Source organism: Lampris incognitus, chromosome 5, assembly GCF_029633865.1.
Source record: "Lampris incognitus isolate fLamInc1 chromosome 5, fLamInc1.hap2, whole genome shotgun sequence".
NCBI lineage: Eukaryota > Metazoa > Chordata > Actinopteri > Lampriformes > Lampridae > Lampris > Lampris incognitus.
Window position 1 is genome coordinate 22,757,876 of NC_079215.1, and position 18,027 is coordinate 22,775,902.

At 41.8% G+C, this 18,027-nt stretch overlaps 1 protein-coding gene across 2 annotated transcripts in view; it reads right to left on the reverse strand.

Moving 5' to 3' along the window:
• mad1l1 (mitotic arrest deficient 1 like 1) overlaps positions 1-18,027 on the reverse strand; it is a 95,005-nt gene that overhangs the window by 67,632 nt on the left and 9,346 nt on the right. For both annotated transcript variants that reach the window (XM_056279681.1, XM_056279682.1), the window contains exons 8-11: positions 12,737-12,851; positions 12,452-12,513; positions 5,282-5,368; positions 4,392-4,536 (exon numbers count right to left, since the gene is read on the reverse strand). In XM_056279681.1, the coding sequence (XP_056135656.1) occupies positions 4,392-4,536; positions 5,282-5,368; positions 12,452-12,513; positions 12,737-12,851 (409 nt within the window). The remainder of the gene's footprint in view (positions 1-4,391; positions 4,537-5,281; positions 5,369-12,451; positions 12,514-12,736; positions 12,852-18,027) is intronic.

Sequence of the window (18,027 nt, forward strand, 5' to 3'; positions counted from 1 at the left end):
AATTACCCCACTCTTCCGAGCCGTCCCGGTCGCTGCTCCACCCCCTCTGCCGATCCGGGGAGGTCTGCAGATTACCACATGCTTCCTCCGATACATGTGGAGTTGCCAGCCACTTCGGTTCACTTGACAGTGAGGAGTTTCGCCAGGGGGGGCATAGCATATAGGAGGATCACATTATTCCCCCCAGTTCCCCCTCCCCCTGAACAGGTGCCCTGACCGACCAGAGGAGGCACTAATGCAATGACCAGAACACACACTCACATCCGGCTTCCCACCCGCAGACACGGCCAATGGTGTCTGTAGGAATGCCTGACCAAGCCAGAGGTAACATGGGGATTCGAACTGGCAATCCCTGTGTTGGTAGGCAATGGAATAGACCGCTATGCTACCTGGATGCCCTTCAGAGACATTTATGTCTATCAACACAAAAGATGTCCAGACCTCCTTCCTTCACCGGGGATGTGATGAGATGACTGAGCCCTGTGGTGGTGCCGACGTGTTTTTTTTTTAATTATTATTATTTATATCGTTAGTAATATAAAGGATTTCAGGTCCTGAAAACTGCATTCAGTCGGTCAGTTAACACACTGAATTCTTTTTATTCGGTTTACAAAAGCTTTTGACTCAGCACCGCCTCTTCAGAAGTGAAAGACTGAGAAGACCTCCTGAAACAGTTCTCTTACTGCCGTCATGCACACAAAACTAGTTATAATCCCCCTACCAACACAGGGATCGTCGGTTCGAATCCCTGTGTTACCTCTGGCTTCAACGGGCGTCCCTACAGACACAATTGGCCACGTCTGCGGGTGGGAAGCCGGATGTGGGTTTGTGTCCTGGTCGCTGCACTAGCACCTCCTCTGGCCAGTCAGGGTGCCTGTTTGGGGGGAATAGCGTGATCCTCCTACGTGCTACATCCCCCTGGTCAAACTCCTCACTGTCAGGTGAAATGAAACGGCTGGCAACTCCAAATGTATCGGAGGAGGCATGTGGTAGTCTGCAGCCCTCCCCGGATCGGGAGAGGGAGTGGAGCAGCGACTGGGACAGCTCAGAAGAGTGGGGTAATTAATTGCCAAGTACAATTGGGGAGAAAAAAAAGGGGGGGGCACCAAGGTATAGCCCCAAAAACACCTACAACGAGTAAACTATAGCACCAAACAGAAAAAAACAAACAAACAAAAAACATCAAATGTCTGTGAAAAAAGGACAAGGACAAATGGCAAGACAGCAAAGGGCCCTTTCACACTTATGTTGTTTAGTCCGGACTTTCAGACTTTCCAGAAAAGTCCGAACCAGATTGCCAGGTGTGAAACCTCTTGGACCAGGGTACAGGGATCAAAGACTCGGTCTTTGGTCCAAGCTCAGGAGGTAGTCTCGGTTCAGACCAAGGTTCATGAATATCTAATGTGAAATCAAAGGTTCGGACTTTTGGATCAATCATAGGTAGTGATAAAACAAACACAAACAGTAACACCTAGCAACAGCGAGCGCACCTGGCAACAACGAGTGCACCTGGCAGCAACAACGAGCCAAAAGTTCAAGTCAAGGTCCGCTGGTATGAAAGCAAAAGTCCTGAACCTAATGACTATAAAATAACAGATGTGAAAGCACCAGAACCAGACTCTGGTTCAGACCTTGGTTTGGACTTTCAAGTGTGAAAGGAGACCAGAGACAACATGACTGCATGGGATAGTATGTCAATTTTGAATGGCGTTTTTACCAAGGCTTCGCTTTGACCATTTGCTTTTGAAGGGTTCTACTAACTCGTGCATGAAGCTAGCTTCTCCTTTTCATCTTGCACATGAATAGACCTGAGGTGTTTGGACTAGCTTAGGGAAAACTTTAGACCAAAGACATTGACAAAATGCTCTGGCATTTTGACTGAAACAGATAAGAAACCTTACAGTGAGCCAACCCCTACATCAAATCTGAGCAATGAACCCAGAATAATGACACAGCAACAAGATCAAGCAGCCACCATCTGATTGTTCTATAAAATGTTATACACTGAGAGGGCAAATTAATGCTGGGCAATGTGGAGAATTTTCATTATCATGGCAAGCACATGGAATTTTTCACGATATCAATACCTTTCATGGCATCTGCCTGCACATGTCAAAATACCATATTCAAGAATCCAGCTGAAATTCCTCAAGTTAAATTGTTTGGTATTATAAAGTATGATATCAAACCGAAACCAGTTCTCAAATAATACTCCCTCAAATATTTCAGGCCTCATTTTGTGAGATATTTAGGTAACAGTTTCTCATTGTCGTTAATCTAAACAAAAAAAAACAAAACAAAATGGTATCACAACAACAATATCCAAATATTATCCCAATACCATGGAATGACGATGACTGTCCTGCAATAGGGCAAATTTTCCATTGTCAGGGTCAGGACCTTTTAAAATGTAGTCATTACAAATCTTAATGAAAAAAAAAGAATATTCATGTTTAATCAATCAACCAGCCTCAGCAAAATCTTGACTTCTTTCACACAAAAAAAAAAGCATTGCAGAGGCTAAAAGCCCTCAGAAGACAGTGTGGAGGTTTGATCATATTAAGATGAAATCTCCATATCAGGCAACATGATTGCAGATCTGGCTGATCAGTTTGATGTGATTTCTTTCACAAACAGGTACTAACCAGATCTGTTTGGGCCAATTGAGCTTTAAAGACTGTTGAGAGCTCTGTATCCATGTCCCCCTGGTTTATTATAAGGGTTTCCTTGGGGACGCACCTGAAATCCCACTTAGTCAGGTGACAGAGATAACAAATTTTATGAATTTGAACCACTGCATGAAATAAACGAAGTATGAATGTTCAAGACAACCTGCATTCAAGAACTGTTAAAAGGCGATCTTGTACTCCATATTTAAAATCAAACAATTTGTTTTATGTGTTCAAAATGAGTAATTATTACAGTAGATGTGCCAAATTATGTCATAGGCAAGTGTTAGAAAACAAATCATAATTAGCCTAATCAGATCCAATTTGTTTAACCTGTTCAAAAACAACATAATCCATTTAAAGAGGACTAAATTTAGTTCCTTTAAAAAGCAGTGTATGTGAAATCATCTGTAATTTAATATTCCATGTTTTGGCACACAAGCAGAATCATTTGTCGTGCAACATTAGACAATAAGCTACAGTAATACTCAATGCGAGAGCCTTAGAATAACAAGGAGACAGGCAGACAGGCTAGTCACAAATTAACACCAACACAGCACCAATACCTTTAGAGGTCATTTTGTTTGTGTGTATGTATGTGCAGCTCATACTAAAAAGCGGACCCTTTGGCTATTTACAGTCTATTTAGATGCAATGAAATTTACACTTAATCTTAATCAAAAATCAGTGAATTCCCCCACTTCGATAATAACTCTCCTTTTAGACACACAAACAGAGAGTGAGATAAAACTATCATTATTATTATTTTCCTTTTTTTTTCTTAAATCGCCTTCGGTCAATTCCTCTATCTAACCTTCGGAGATAATGGAGGCACAAACGCATTTGATCAGCCTGTCAGTCACTCATAGGCATGTGACACACACACTAAACAGCTAAAGGGGTAGGCAGTTGCCTAAAGGTTGGAGAGGCAGCCCCATGCCGAACTATTCAGGGGAAAGTCGACAGGCTATGTGACTAAGACTATGGCTATACCTAATACGTGATGTGACTATGTAAACATGAAGAGTGTGAGGGAATAAGGACTCACATACTCAGTTAATCACACTTGAAGTTAAACAAAAAAGAAGTCCAATTTAAACCTCATGTCATGAGGTGTCATTAAAATAATTGAATATACTGTCTTAGGATGCTGAGCAAATATAACTGATAACACTGGACAAAGTTTAATACAAAGTATTAAGTTTGTATAATATGCCATTAGCCCTTTTTATATACATTTTGGCATTTGTGTGTGTGTGTGTGTGTGTGTGTGTGTGTGTGTGTGGGTGCGCACGTATGATCTGCGTACAAAGAGAATGAGCATGTTGACCTAGGGAATTATATGCAGGGAGAAAAATCAATATCATAGTGAGACATAGGCAGGAACTGCAGCACAGAGGCAGGCGAAATAAAGCTAGTCCTTTATGTCATGTGGAAATCCTGAACCAACAGCGGGGCTGAGAGAAAGAGGGACAGAGACTGAAAATTCTTGATCCTCTGTAATATTAGGGCATCCGTTTTGTTTCCCAAGATTAAATTGCTAAATTATTTTAGTAGGTCATAAAGGCGGGGTTGCAGGCATATCTTGACTACTTGTTTTTAATTTTGTACCACTGGGGCACTGCACTTAATTTAGTTGTACAGCTGTGCAATGACAAATAAAGGCATTCATTCATATGAATACAATCACACTTGAGTGCGTTTGTGTGTGATGGGAGTTACCTTGGTGAGCAACAGGACCCTCTTCTGCAGGCGTCGGACCAGGGCATCCTGTGTCTCTCTCTTCTTTTGCTCCTCTAGAGTCTTGCCCCGCTGCTGGGACAGCTCTCCTTGGAGCTCAAACTGGGAACGCTCTAAACTCCTCACACTGACACATATATAGGTTGATGGATTTATGGATGGATGGGTGAAAAGTGGTGTGCATGTTGATAACACATTTGCAAATTATATTTGTGTGGAGATTAACTGGAAATAGGGAATGTTAAAAAGAAATGACAACTTGATAAGTGTTGGATGTTTTGAAACTATTAAGTACAATCCTGTAAATGTATTCAAGCACTGTGTAAATAGACAAAAACTACATGCTCTCATTGGTCCCCCACTGAAGCTCAATAATCATTCCAGAGATGTATTAGCAATTGCTCTAGCTTCTCTTTACAGCCCTCCTCCATCCCCTTCCACACACTATTCTGCCAGTTCTAATATTTCATACTAAGCTCAATATGCTCATCGAAGGAAAGAAGCTTGGTTGCTAATGAAAGCCTTCTTGGCCAGACTGTGCTCCTTCATGGACATGCTAGCTCAGGCACATAACTCTCCCGTCAGACATCACCCCTGCCTAAACAGGTCAAGTTTAATTAGTAGATTCTCTCTACTTTCCTCACACCATCACTTACACACGCATACTCAAACACTATTGGATACCATCAAGGGTGCTATCAGAATCAGGACCTGTTTAATTAACTTTGTGACAGTTAAGGATTTCTTAGAGACATGCTCTACTAGACACACTGGGAAGAGAGAAAGAGAGAAGCAAAATGGAGACAGACAGACAGAATGAAACAGAAGGGTTAGAGAGAGAGAGGAACTTGATATGCGAGTGTGTGAAATACCGGCTGGTGAGTTGGTAGTTCTGCTCTTTCAGAGCGATTTCTCTCTGCTGAATCTGAATCACCTCCCTGGACAGATCCTCTGGTTTCCTACAGGGAGACACAGCACAAAAACAGTTTACACGAGCACACACAAAATGAAAAATCAATGCCACTGTGAGGGAGAAAAGCAGAGAGCATGGAGAATATAAGAAAACGATGGTGATTCCATATTCTTTTGTCAGCTGGCCGGTGGGAAGCAACAGAATAAAGCAACAATAGTCAAGCAATAGCAGCATATTGAAAGATGACAGAAGGGTGGGGGGTTTAAAACCGGTCACAGGAGCAAACAACAAACTCACTCCATGAGACAAGGATTGACAGATTACATATTCACACAAACATGCGCAGTGGGAGAGCAGCAATGCAGAAGGGAATATACCATTATCCTCAGATAAAGAGATGAGCACACAGATACTTGACACTCAAACACCAAATGGGGGCGTGGGGGTTGGAATATGATGAAGCTAACTTCTTTCAACAATTACTACTCTAACAAAAACTTATCGTTTGTGGAGAAGTGATCTTTGTCTGTTTGACAGTTTTGGTTTAAAGTAAACTGATGTTTCGGTTCACATGAGTACACATTGATCATCTGAAGTTAGGATACCTAAAGTGGGTAAGGGACTGGGATGTGCAGGCAGATATCGACTGATCACATCGGAGATAGCTAGTACCTACCCAAGACCTGACCTGGAATTGGCATCCAGCATTCTGTAGTCTGTTTTGTTATTTGAGCTTACAGCTTCACTTTCATAACCCAGACTTCCCTTAAAAAAACTGTCAGGCATCATCTATGCAGACAAAAATATCAACAACTGGGTGTCTGGGTAGCGTAGCGGTCTTTTCCATTGCCTACCAACACGGGGATCATCGGTTCGAATCCACGTGTTACCTCTGGCTTGGTCAGGCATCCCTACAGACAAAATTGGCCGTGTCTACGGGTGGGAAGCCAGATGTGGGTATGTGTCTTGATCGCTGCACTAGCACCTCCTCTGGTCGGTCGGGGTGCCTGTTCAGGAGGGAGGGGGAAATAGTGTGATCCTCCCAAGCACTACATCCCCCATGGTGAAACTCCTGTCAGGTGAAAAGAAGCAACTGGCGACTCCACATGTATCGGAGGAAGCATGTGGGAGTCGGCAGCCCTCCCCAGATCAGCAGAGGGGGTGGAGCAGCGACCGAAATGGCTTGGAGAGCGGGCTGATTGGATGGATACAACTGGGGGGAAAAAGGGAGGAAATTCCAAGCCAAAAAAAAAAAAAGTCAATGACTGCATCGGCATTAATAAACTTATCAGTTTGCTAAATCTGGGCTTCAACACAGTCCAGTAGGCAATCGTTTAACCCTTCAAAAACCATGACATATCTCCCTTTTTGAAAATGAGTAGCTCAGCATACCATACACATATCTCTGTTCATCATTTTTATTCAGAATATGCTTTTGAATAAGAAAAAAATCCTGTAATTTTAAATGACTTTTTGAAGTTTACGTAGTCAATCCCAGTCATCTAAACTTCCACACTTGTGAGAGCAGGAAGTCTTGTAGCCTGGTAATTCCTGTAGTGTCGGCTATAGCTAAATTCTTCTTGAGTAAATAAACCTGTACGACAACTAGTGGTACAGATGTAGCAAGGAAAACACATTTGGGAAATGCAAAAAGTCTTTTCAACTTGAGAGAAAGCATGGTTTGCTGCTATTATTTCAGTGGAACATAGTAAAACGTCTGTCTGACTGGACTGTGAGTGTCCTGTTTTTGAAAAGAAGATAAATTATGACTTTTGTCATTTGTGATATTGGGCTATACAAAAAAAATTGACTTGACTGTTTAAGGTTTTAGCGATTCTCCTAATGTACTGTGTTGAAGCCCAGCAAAGTGACAAGTCTCTCAATTATGAAGAGATCGGTGAAGTTTTTGTCCGTACTATTCTTAATGACGCCCGACAGTGTTTTAATGAGGCCTGGTTCAAAAACACTTGCCATGAGAAGATCAGGAGGAGGGTTGCATACACAGAGCCAAGAACAGCAGGTGAACAGAGAGGCAGGAAAGCAGGAGTGCACCCAAGTGGAGAGCTGTATGCAATGGTTTTGAAGCTACTTTTGTTCGGCTGTTTGAATTTCCTGTTGAGCCTGAACTGAAGGCAATTTTAGATAAGTTCAGCAAAACATCAGAAAAAGTAGATGTTCTGCCAGCTTTTTTTCCCCCCATGTTTAGAACTTATGCAGTACATTCAGTCACAATAGATCGTGTGATGGTAAATGAACAAAGGCTCCTTTTCTGTAACTCTGGGTTAGGCTTATTGTGGTAGGCAGTTTTCCCCCTACTATACTGTACTAGAGTGATCTCGGTGGTATCAACTTTATTCTGTTAGTACTGGCATTTGATACAAAAGTTGACACAAAATGTAAAGGTACACTATTGCTCCAGTGCTGACATTTGGCGAAATGAATAAAGACTAAAATGTGATGCCAATCATTAATCCTCTCTCTTTTTTAAACATTTCTTTTAGTACTTGGGTGATACAGTGGCCCAGTGATTAGCACTGTTGCCTCATAGCAAGAAGGTGCCGCATTCAAACACCAGGCTGCCCCAGGTCCTTTTTGTGTGGAGTTTGGATGTTCTCCCCATTTCTGCATGGGTTTCGTCCGGTTTCCTCCCACCATCAAAAAGACATGCATGTTGTGGTTCATACTCCTGCCTGTGTTCCAGACAAATTAATTAACCCATCCTCGCTGTGATCTGTGTAGCTAGGAGCAGTGGGCTGCCGCCTTCATGCTGCGCCGGGGCCCAACTCCAGTTCTTTTCCCGTTGCCTTGGTCAGGGGCAAAGACAGGCATATAAACCCTAACATGCATGTTTCTTTTGATGGGGGGGAGCTGGAGCACCCAGAGAAAACCCACTGCAGACACAGGGAGAACATGCAAACTCCACACAGAGGACGACCTGGGATGATCCCCCCCATGTTGGACAACCCTGGGGGTTCGAACCCAGGATCTTCTTGCTGTAAGGCGACAGCGCTAACCACTGGGCCACCGTGCCGCCCAGTGGTAATGGAAGGCAATGGGAAGAAGAACTGGAGCTGGTCCCCGGGCGCTGCAGCTGCCCACTGCTCCTGTACAATAGGATGGGTTAAATGAAGAAAATTAATTTTGTTGTAACCTGTACAAAGACAAAATAAAGTGGCTATCTTCTTTTTTTCTTCTTAATCTTATTTGGTATTTCTTATCTAATGTCTTTTTATGCCATAAGCAAAGCACTTTGAATTGCCTTTGAGTGAATTGCCCGTGTGTATGAAATGTGTGCATATTTGCACACATTATATGCACTGCATATTTGTGTCATGCAATTTGTCCCTGGTTTTGCAGGAATTTTCTCTGGTTTCTGCTCCACTGACTGAAGACATACACAAAAGGTTAACTGGTGTCTCTAAATTGCCATAGGCATCAGTGGTGTGTGAATGACTGTTTGTGGGCCCTGCTGTGGACTGGCAACAAGTCATGGGTGTCTGAAGAGGATGGCATGGAGAAATGGTGTTTGCTGTAGTTCCCCACTGACTAAGTAAAGATAAAAAAAAAAATATCACACTCAAAGTGACATGGTTGGAGGGTTAAGAGGGACAGACTACAGAGAAGAGATCAGAAAAAAAACATTACCATGGGAAAAGGCAGAGACAGCATTAAGACACACACCTCAAACTGCTTTTTACCCCCAAATGCATGAACAAGCTAGTCGTATTCTAATTAGTTCCAGCTTTGAATTAAAACCACTCCTCCAGCGAAGACAAACTTCAGACACAGATGCATAAAGCACAAAGTCACTCCCTTCAAGCTACTGAAAACTTCAATGAGCCACCAAATTCCAAAAGACCTCGCCGCATATTATTATTATTTGTACATAAACATTCAACACTTCAACAGTCTCTCACCGAATGACCGCCTCTGCTATTAATGAAAAAAAAAGTTCATTTCTACCAACTTCGTGACAGAAAACAAAATGAGCAGAGACGGTTCTCCGTCTGCAAGACAAAGCACTGATAAATGAAAGCCAACCATCAGCAGGAAAGATCGAGTTGCCAAGATGGTGTACTCTGCCTGTCACTTTGGTTTTTAGATGGTGTGAAGTTTCATCTCTGCAACAAATTCAAGTCGGCTGGTTACCAGAGAAAAACGGCAGGTCAGATACCAGATCCTGCCTCATTTGAGAGATCCAATCCCAATACAGGCTATGAACAAGGCCCTGTCAAAGTTTACCAGCAACAACAGACAGGCATGTGAGAGGCCATAACAAACTGTACTACAGCACCAAGAGTCACATGTGCTCCTTTTACACCTCCTCTTCATGCATACACCGTTTACCTTCTGCTACTATTTATATGATCCTTGCTTGTTTTGATGCTCATACATACTTTATAGATTCTTCTTCCATTTTATATTACACAAGCGATTGACTGTTGTTGACTGATGAGGTTGGATATCCGATTAATACTTAAACGCAGGGCGTCCAGGTAGTGTAGCGGTCTATTCCGTTGCCTATCAACACGGGGATCGCTGGTTCCAACCCCCGCGTTACCTCCGGCTTGGTCGGGCGTCCCTACAAACACAACGGGCTGTGTCTGCGGGTGGGAAACCGAATGTGGGTGTGTGTCCTGGTCACTGCCCTAGCGTCTCCTCTGGTCGGTCGGGGCACCTATTCAGAGGGGAGGGGGAACTGGGGTGGAATAGTGTGATCCTCCCACGCGCTACGTCTCCCTGGTGAAACTCCTCACTGTCAGGTGAAAAGAAGCGGCTGGTGACTCCACGTGTATCGGAGGAGGCATGTGGTAGTTTGCAGACCTCGCCGGATCGGCTGAGGGGGCGGGGCAGTGACCGGGATGGCTCGGAAGAGTGGGGTAATTGGCCGGATACAGGTGGGGAGAAAAAGGGGGGACATTTTTTTTACATAACTAAATACTTAAACACAATGCGATATGTTTTGTTGTTTATTTCATCCCAGGTTGACAGTACTGAATTCAGGTGCCCTGTCTGTTTATTACTTCAGAAAGAACTTATAAAGAATACCCTTGCCAATACTGCAAAGTGTACAGTTTGTAAAGTAGTTTTGTCATTACACTCTTTTTGCTTCTTGCACTAGCCAATTCTGCATGATTGCATTGTTTTTTTAGTACGCTTGCTAATGCACAAATACATTTCTCTACAGGGAACAATAAAGTATATTTTATGTTAACTCTCATGGGAAATAAGATAAGTTATCAGGCATAGGTCAGGTGTGGTTTTATATGTATGTGATATGACTCACAACTGTAACCATGTGAGAAAAAAAACAAAAAAAACAAGGCAAGACTTAATAAGTCAATAGCAAAATCCCATGACAATTTCCCAGAACAACATTGCCCTTATCAAATGTGTCATGTTAAAAGAAAAAAGAAAAAAAACAATACAAGGGCTCCATCCCATCTTACGTTTGGAAACGAAATCTTTATTGTTTCGACATGACTTCTTACATACTGCAATTTTTACGTCGTCGCTGTTCTATTATCTTTTCTAGCACTAATCCTCATTCATCTTTTTTTATATATCCAAGTAAAAACAATTTCATGGGAAATCAGATTCCACCATTTCATGTCTCCTTTTCATTAGTGAGGCGGCCTTAGAGCAGCTTTAACAAATGACAGCAGAAAAGACTTGGCGTTTTACCAATGAAATTCTGTCGCCATTATAGCCTGCTAGGTGATCACAATACCCCATTGATAATCAAATCAGTCAACACAAATTTTCCCTGCCGCCTGCAGCATAGTTGCAGTGAGTGCAATCAGCAAATGAAGTACTTTTTATTTCTCTTTTCACCTTTAAATCTGAACACTGTGTTGGAAAATCAGCCTCTTTTCCTCCCCTGCTATTAAGCAGTATTTGTGTTAAACACACCATGAGCCGGTTTGCGAAACAATTGTATTAATTAAACGTTGTCGATTCACAAGCTGCAGTATGCATTTGTTTTCATCAATGTGAAATCTCAGTCATGGTTGTGCTCTTATGTGTCTTAACAATAGCTGCTGCAATGACACACAAGTTTAAATTACATAATTTTGAGTGGCGTTTTAGAATTGTTCAACTCAGCTCAATTTTCCTCTGATAATCGATTGGTTTAACTTCAATTTAAAAAAAAAGTCAGCCCAGCTTTTTACAGGTCTTCTTTCCCTCTTAGCATAAATTAGAAGAATAGAGTCATAATCACGTCTCACGTTATTAGTCTCTACTACTACTACTTTTGGCTGCTCCCGTTAGGGGTCGCTACAGCGGCTCATCCATTTCCATTTCTTCCTGTCTTCTGCGTCTTCCTCTGTCACACCAGCCACCTGCATGTCCTCCCTCACCACATCCATAAACCTCCTCTTTGGCCTTCCTCTTTTCCTCTTTCCTGGAAGCTCCATATTCAGCATCCTTCTCCCAATATACCCAGCATCTCTCCTCCACACATGTCCAAGCCATCTCAATCTTGCCTCTCTTGCTTTGTCTCCAAACCGTCCAACTTGAGCGGTCCCTCTAATTTAATCATTCCTAATCCTGTCCTTCTTCTTCACATTATTAGTCTACATTTAGATAAAACTATACATTGCAAAAGGCTAATGAGTGTTTGCACACAGCTTAGGAAATAAATTCTTGCTTTATGACAGGAAGGTAATGTTGTCTTTGTACGTTACATATATCATTCTGTTTGTGTCACATGCTGAGTTAATCACAGAGAAAATTGTGTGTGCATGTGTCAGTGTTGGACAAGAAGACTACAGTGTTCATAATGTCATATCTACTCCACTGCTTAAATGGAAGAAGAAATAATTCTCTTATTGCCAACTTTGAAAGTATGCAGACAGACACATTCACCACAATTGCAACCACATTTATAAATCGTAGAACAAAAGAAACACAAACAGGCTCAAAAAACAAATATGCACACTTAGCTGGCAGCTTCAAACAGCTGGAGTGAGCAGTGGTGTGTATGTTAGACTGACCATAGCGCCACCTGGTGTTTCTCTAGCATATTACATAACAACAAAAAGACAATAAAGACGGTAAAATTTAGGACAAGCACCAACTCATTCACTCACATACTGACACTGACACGCAACACACAGTTTCTGACCTTATGTTGAGCCCAGTGGACTGTCCAAGTTTCTCCCAGGCTTGGATCTTCTCAAATAACCTCTGTGGTTTCAAGGAACAGTGTGTCAAAACTTTTCTGACTTGAAGTAGATGCCACTGATGGATATTTCTACTATAAAATGCTATGAAATAACACACCAGCAAATTTGTTATCTCTAAGTCATATGAAAGTGATAAAAATATTGCAAAAAACAGCTAGAAAATGTGTATTTGAGCTCGAGACCAAATGCACAGCAGAACTCATTACCACCCAAACACAGAGTACCTCTTTCTCCAGCTCCATATTGACAAGCTCTTCCTTAGTTTTCTCCATCCGCTCCAGTTTGTTCCTCAGCCCTTCTACCTCCTCCTTCAACAGGCTACTGTTTTCTCTGCTCTCCCTGTGGAGAGGAATAGGGGTGTGGGCAGAGGAGAAACAATAAAAGACAAAGAAACCGTGGGGGGGGGGGGGGCTAAGAGTACAACTGTCGCCATCTTACAATGCTGTGATTGCAAAGATTCCTAAATATACTGTGAATAGTACACATGGCCATTGAAACGCTGGTTAATGGTCATGCCTATATTTCCATATGAAACAGGCCATTGGTTTCGGTCGTGATGCAACTGTATTGTTTATAAGGGTGGGGATACCAGCAGTCAGTTTAGACTGAAGATGTCACTCAGTTGAGTGATCAGTCAGTCAAGTCAGTCAAGTTGCATTTTATATAGCGCTTTTCTAGCTGTAACGAAACGCATCTGTCAATAAACGTATCCAGAGGAACTGATCCTACCTTCTTTGATTTTCTTACCTGAATCATTGAGCAGGTATCAAGACAAATAAAAAGTAAAGTTTCTAAGGCCATGTATATACTACAAGACTTTTTAAATGCTAACTGTTAATGAAAACATAGTTGGCTGTCCACATAACGACAGACTACACTGATTTTTTGCATTTAAGCTGCCAAAAGATGCAAAAGATTAGGCCGAGACACATCAACACAGCGTTCTTGCCCATTTTCAGTTTTAAAATTCCAAACCTTGTCTTCCAGACTTGGAGAGACATTACTTTTCTCAAATAACTTTAGTGAACATTATTTATTTTTTTAGAATTAACAGGGGCCTGTAGTGTCAACTGTGCTATATGTGGGTTTGATTAACAGGTAGTAGTAATAGTGGTGTTGCTACCTAGTAAGACTGTCGAAGTTCAGTTACACTCAAACTACAAGACAAATAATTCAATGAAGAAACTATAACAGCAATTCATTAAAAGATAATACCCATTTTTCGCTAACTAAATATAAAAAATAAACATTTTAAGCAAATCGGTTTTATAAGCAAATAGTGGAAAATTTTGTCACAATTTTTATGGAAAGGTATTGTCCAAGGAAACAGTAACTTGCAATTCCTCATGACTGCAGATGGGATAAGTTGTCCAGTTTGATGTATTTATGCATGCTCAATAATCCAGGTAAGACAAGCACAGAAGGTTAAATTAGTTCATCTGTATACGTTTATTGACAGATACGTTTCATCGCTCAACTAAGTGACCTCTTCAGTCTAAATCATAGCATTGTAAGATGGCGAAAGATGAGAGAATGGCACAACACAGGAGCGCTAATACATCAGGCCAGGACTCCGCAGTGTACACCCATCTACAGGCCAGTGGCCACTATTTCAAGGATGAGATGTGCACATCCTAGATAGGTGGGAACGCTGGTTTGAACAGGGAGTCCAAAGAGGCCATCTATGTGAACACGGAACAACCATCCCTGAACCAAGGTGGGTCTAAGAGTACTACATCTGTCACCATCTAACAATGCTGTGATTGCAAAAATTCCCAAATCCTCTGTCAAAAGTACATATGGCCATTGAAACGCTAGTTAATGATCACACCCATATTTGCATGTGAAACTGGTCGTTGGTTTCGGTCGTTATGCCACTGTATTGTTTATAAGGGGTGGGGGGGGGGGGCACCTGCAGTCAGTTGAGACTTAAGAGGTCACTTATGCCCCTTATCCACTACATAGTACCGGCTCAACTCGACGAGTGTCGTTTTCCATTACCGTAACAGTACCCCCTCAGTGTAGCTGGTCTGCATTGACTTTGGTACCCGCTCCAGTTTTTTTGGAACCTCGACAAAGGTGGTACCAGAAAAATGGTAACAGTTACCAAAATGCCAGTACTTTCCAGTAATGGAAAATGAAAAAGTAGAGTCAAGTTCAGCCGGTACAATGTAGTGGAAAAGGGGCAAAAGAGGCCATCTATGTCAAGAGAGAACGGCCATCCCTGAACCGGGGGGGGGGGGGTGCTAGTACATCTTAAAACTTAAATCTGTTGCCATCTTACAATGCTGTGATTGCAAAACATTCCCAAATTCTCTGCGAATAGTACACATGGCCATTGAAACTCTAGTTAATGGTCATGAAAATTTGCATATGAAACTGATCATTGGTTTTAGTCGTTATGTCACTGTATTGTTTATAAGGGTGGGGATACCTGCAGTCGGTTGAGACTGAAGAGGTCACTTAGATGAGTGATGTAAAGTATCTGTCAATAGACGTTGTGTCCAGATGAACTGATTCAACCTTCTTTGATTTTCTTACCTGGATTATTGAGCATGCATCAAGATATCCCCACCCTTATGAACAATACAGTGGCATAACGACCGAAAGCGATCGGTTTCATATGAAAATTACCGTGACAATTAACTAGTTTCAATGGCCATGTGTACTATTCAGAGGATTTGGGAATGTTTCAATGCTGTGATTGCAAACATTCCCAAATCCTCTGAATACTTTATACAATACGTCATAGGCCAGTGCAAGAATGCTGCTAATCAGACTACTGACTCTTAAACACTTGATTCTTGCAGAAACTTGTGTGATCTGATGGGACTCTTAACTGTACCAAACATGGAGGCAGACAGTTAGTTGAGCCACACCATTAGCTGAAGCTCCATGAGTTTCTGGAGTGTTTTTACAGTACCCATGTTAACGGCTGCACACGCATACATTATATATCTTCTTTTGGCTTGTTCCCCATTTCCTAGGGGTCGCACATACATACACTACCGTTCAAAAGTTTGGGATCACCCAAACAATTTCGTGTTTTCCATGAAAAGTCACACTTATTCACCACCATATGTTGTGAAATGAATAGAAAATAGAGTCAAGACATTGACAAGGTTAGAAATAATGATTTGTATTTGAAATAAGATTTTTTTTACATCAAACTTTGCTTTCGTCAAAGAATCCTCCATTTGCAGCAATTACAGCATTGCAGACCTTTGGCATTCTAGCTGTTAATTTGTTGAGGTAATCTGGAGAAATTGCACCCCACGCTTCCAGAAGCAGCTCCCACAAGTTGGATTGGTTGGATGGGCACTTCTTTGAGCAGATTGAGTTTCTGGAGCATCACATTTGTGGGGTCAATTAAACGCTCAAAATGGCCAGAAAAAGAGAACTTTCATCTGAAACTCGACAGTCTATTCTTGTTCTTAGAAATGAAGGCTATTCCATGCGAGAAATTGCTAAGAAATTGAAGATTTCCTACACCGGTGTGTACTACTCCCTTCAGAGGACAGCACAAACAGGCTCTAACCAGAGTAGAAAAAGAAGTGGGAGGCCGCGTTGCACAACTGAGCAAGAAGATAAGTACATTAGAGTCTCTAGTTTGAGAAACAGACGCCTCAGAGGTCCCCAACTGGCATCTTCATTAAATAGTACCCGCAAAACACCAGTGTCAACATCTACAGTGAAGAGGCGGCTGCGGGATTCTGGGCTTCAGGGCAGAGTGGCAAAGAAAAAGCCATATCTGAGACTGACCAATAAAAGAAAAAGATTAAGATGGGCAAAAGAACACAGACATTGGACAGAGGAAGACTGGAAAAAAGTGTTGTGGACGGATGAATCCAAGTTTGAGGTGTTTGGATCACAAAGAAGAACGTTTGTGAGACACAGAACAAATGAAAAGATGCTGGAAGAATGCCTGACGCCATCTGTTAAGCATGGTGGAGGTAATGTGATGGTCTGGGGTTGCTTTGGTGCTGGTAAGGTGGGAGATTTGTACAGGGTAAAAGGGATTCTGAATAAGGAAGGCTATCACTCCATTTTGCAACGCCATGCCATACCCAGTGGACAGCGCTTGATTGGAGCCAATTTCATCCTACAACAGGACAATGACCCTAAACACACCTCCAAATTGTGCAAGAACTATTTAGAGCAGAAGCAGGCAGCTGGTATTCTATCGGTAATGGAGTGGCCAGCGCAGTCACCAGATCTGAACCCCATTGAGCTGTTGTGGGAGCAGCTTGACCGTATGGTACGCAAGAAGCGCCCATCCAACCAATCCAACTTGTGGGAGCTGCTTCTGGAAGCGTGGGGTGCAAAATCTCCAGATTACCTCAACAAATTAACAGCTAGAATGCCAAAGGTCTGCAATGCTGTAATTGCTGCAAATGGAGGATTCTTTGACGAAAGCAAAGTTTGATGTAAAAAAAATCTTATTTCAAATACAAATCATTATTTCTAACCTTGTCAATGTCTTGACTCTATTTTCTATTCATTTCACAACATATGGTGGTGAATAAGTGTGACTTTTCATGGAAAACACAAAATTGTTTGGGTGATCCCAAACTTTTGAACGGTAGTGTACATAGATTTTTTTTCTTTTTGTTTGTATATATTTGCACAGAACATTTGCAATCATGATAAAAACACACACAAAAAAAACCAACACAAAGCCAGCCAGTTGACCAGCACTGTGAAGCGCCCTGATGGTGCAGGGAAATGTTTTGGCCACCATGTTTATTTGGTCGAATGTGCACTCGCCAATTCCCACAGAAAGACTGTCAAGATAAACTACAGACAGTCATATTGATATCATATCACCACAGAACTTATAATTTTTTTCTCATATTCAATCAATAGACCCGTGATTTTTGTTTATACAAACACGATAACAGCAATCAGAAAAACTATCCATTCATTTTGTTCCTTTTATGGGTTTACAAAAGTGGGACTACTATTTGCTGTTCTTCTTACCTCTTTGTAAGGCAATGAAAGGTTCACAATGAGAAGAAAGTATCACAAATTTTGAAACTATAAGGATACACTTTTATGTTAAAATAAATACGTAGAGCTAGCCAAATGACGCAAGGCAGATTCTTCTGCAGAGTGTGCCTGGAAATTAGGCACCTGTACGAGTGCTCTGCAGAGCCAATTTACTATGCATGCTCCACATTTTCTGTTTCACTGGTGTGTTTCAACTGTTAGACCCACCCTCTTATGTTGTATAGACAAACGAAAGAAAGAACAAAAGAGAAGATCTGCATGAAACCATGGCTGGGAAGATAGAGTCAATTTGGCTCTCACTGACGATTGTGGATCTCTGTTCCAGATTACATCACAATTCACCTCACTATAGAGACAGAGTTTTTTTCAGGTCATAAATATCAAACATTATCGGGACAACCCCAGTAGAATGGTAAAGATGCAAGGAGTAGAGATGATGAAGGCATATGAGTTTAAATAGTTGGGGTCAACTGTAAAAAGTAATGGGGAGTGCAGAACAGAGGTG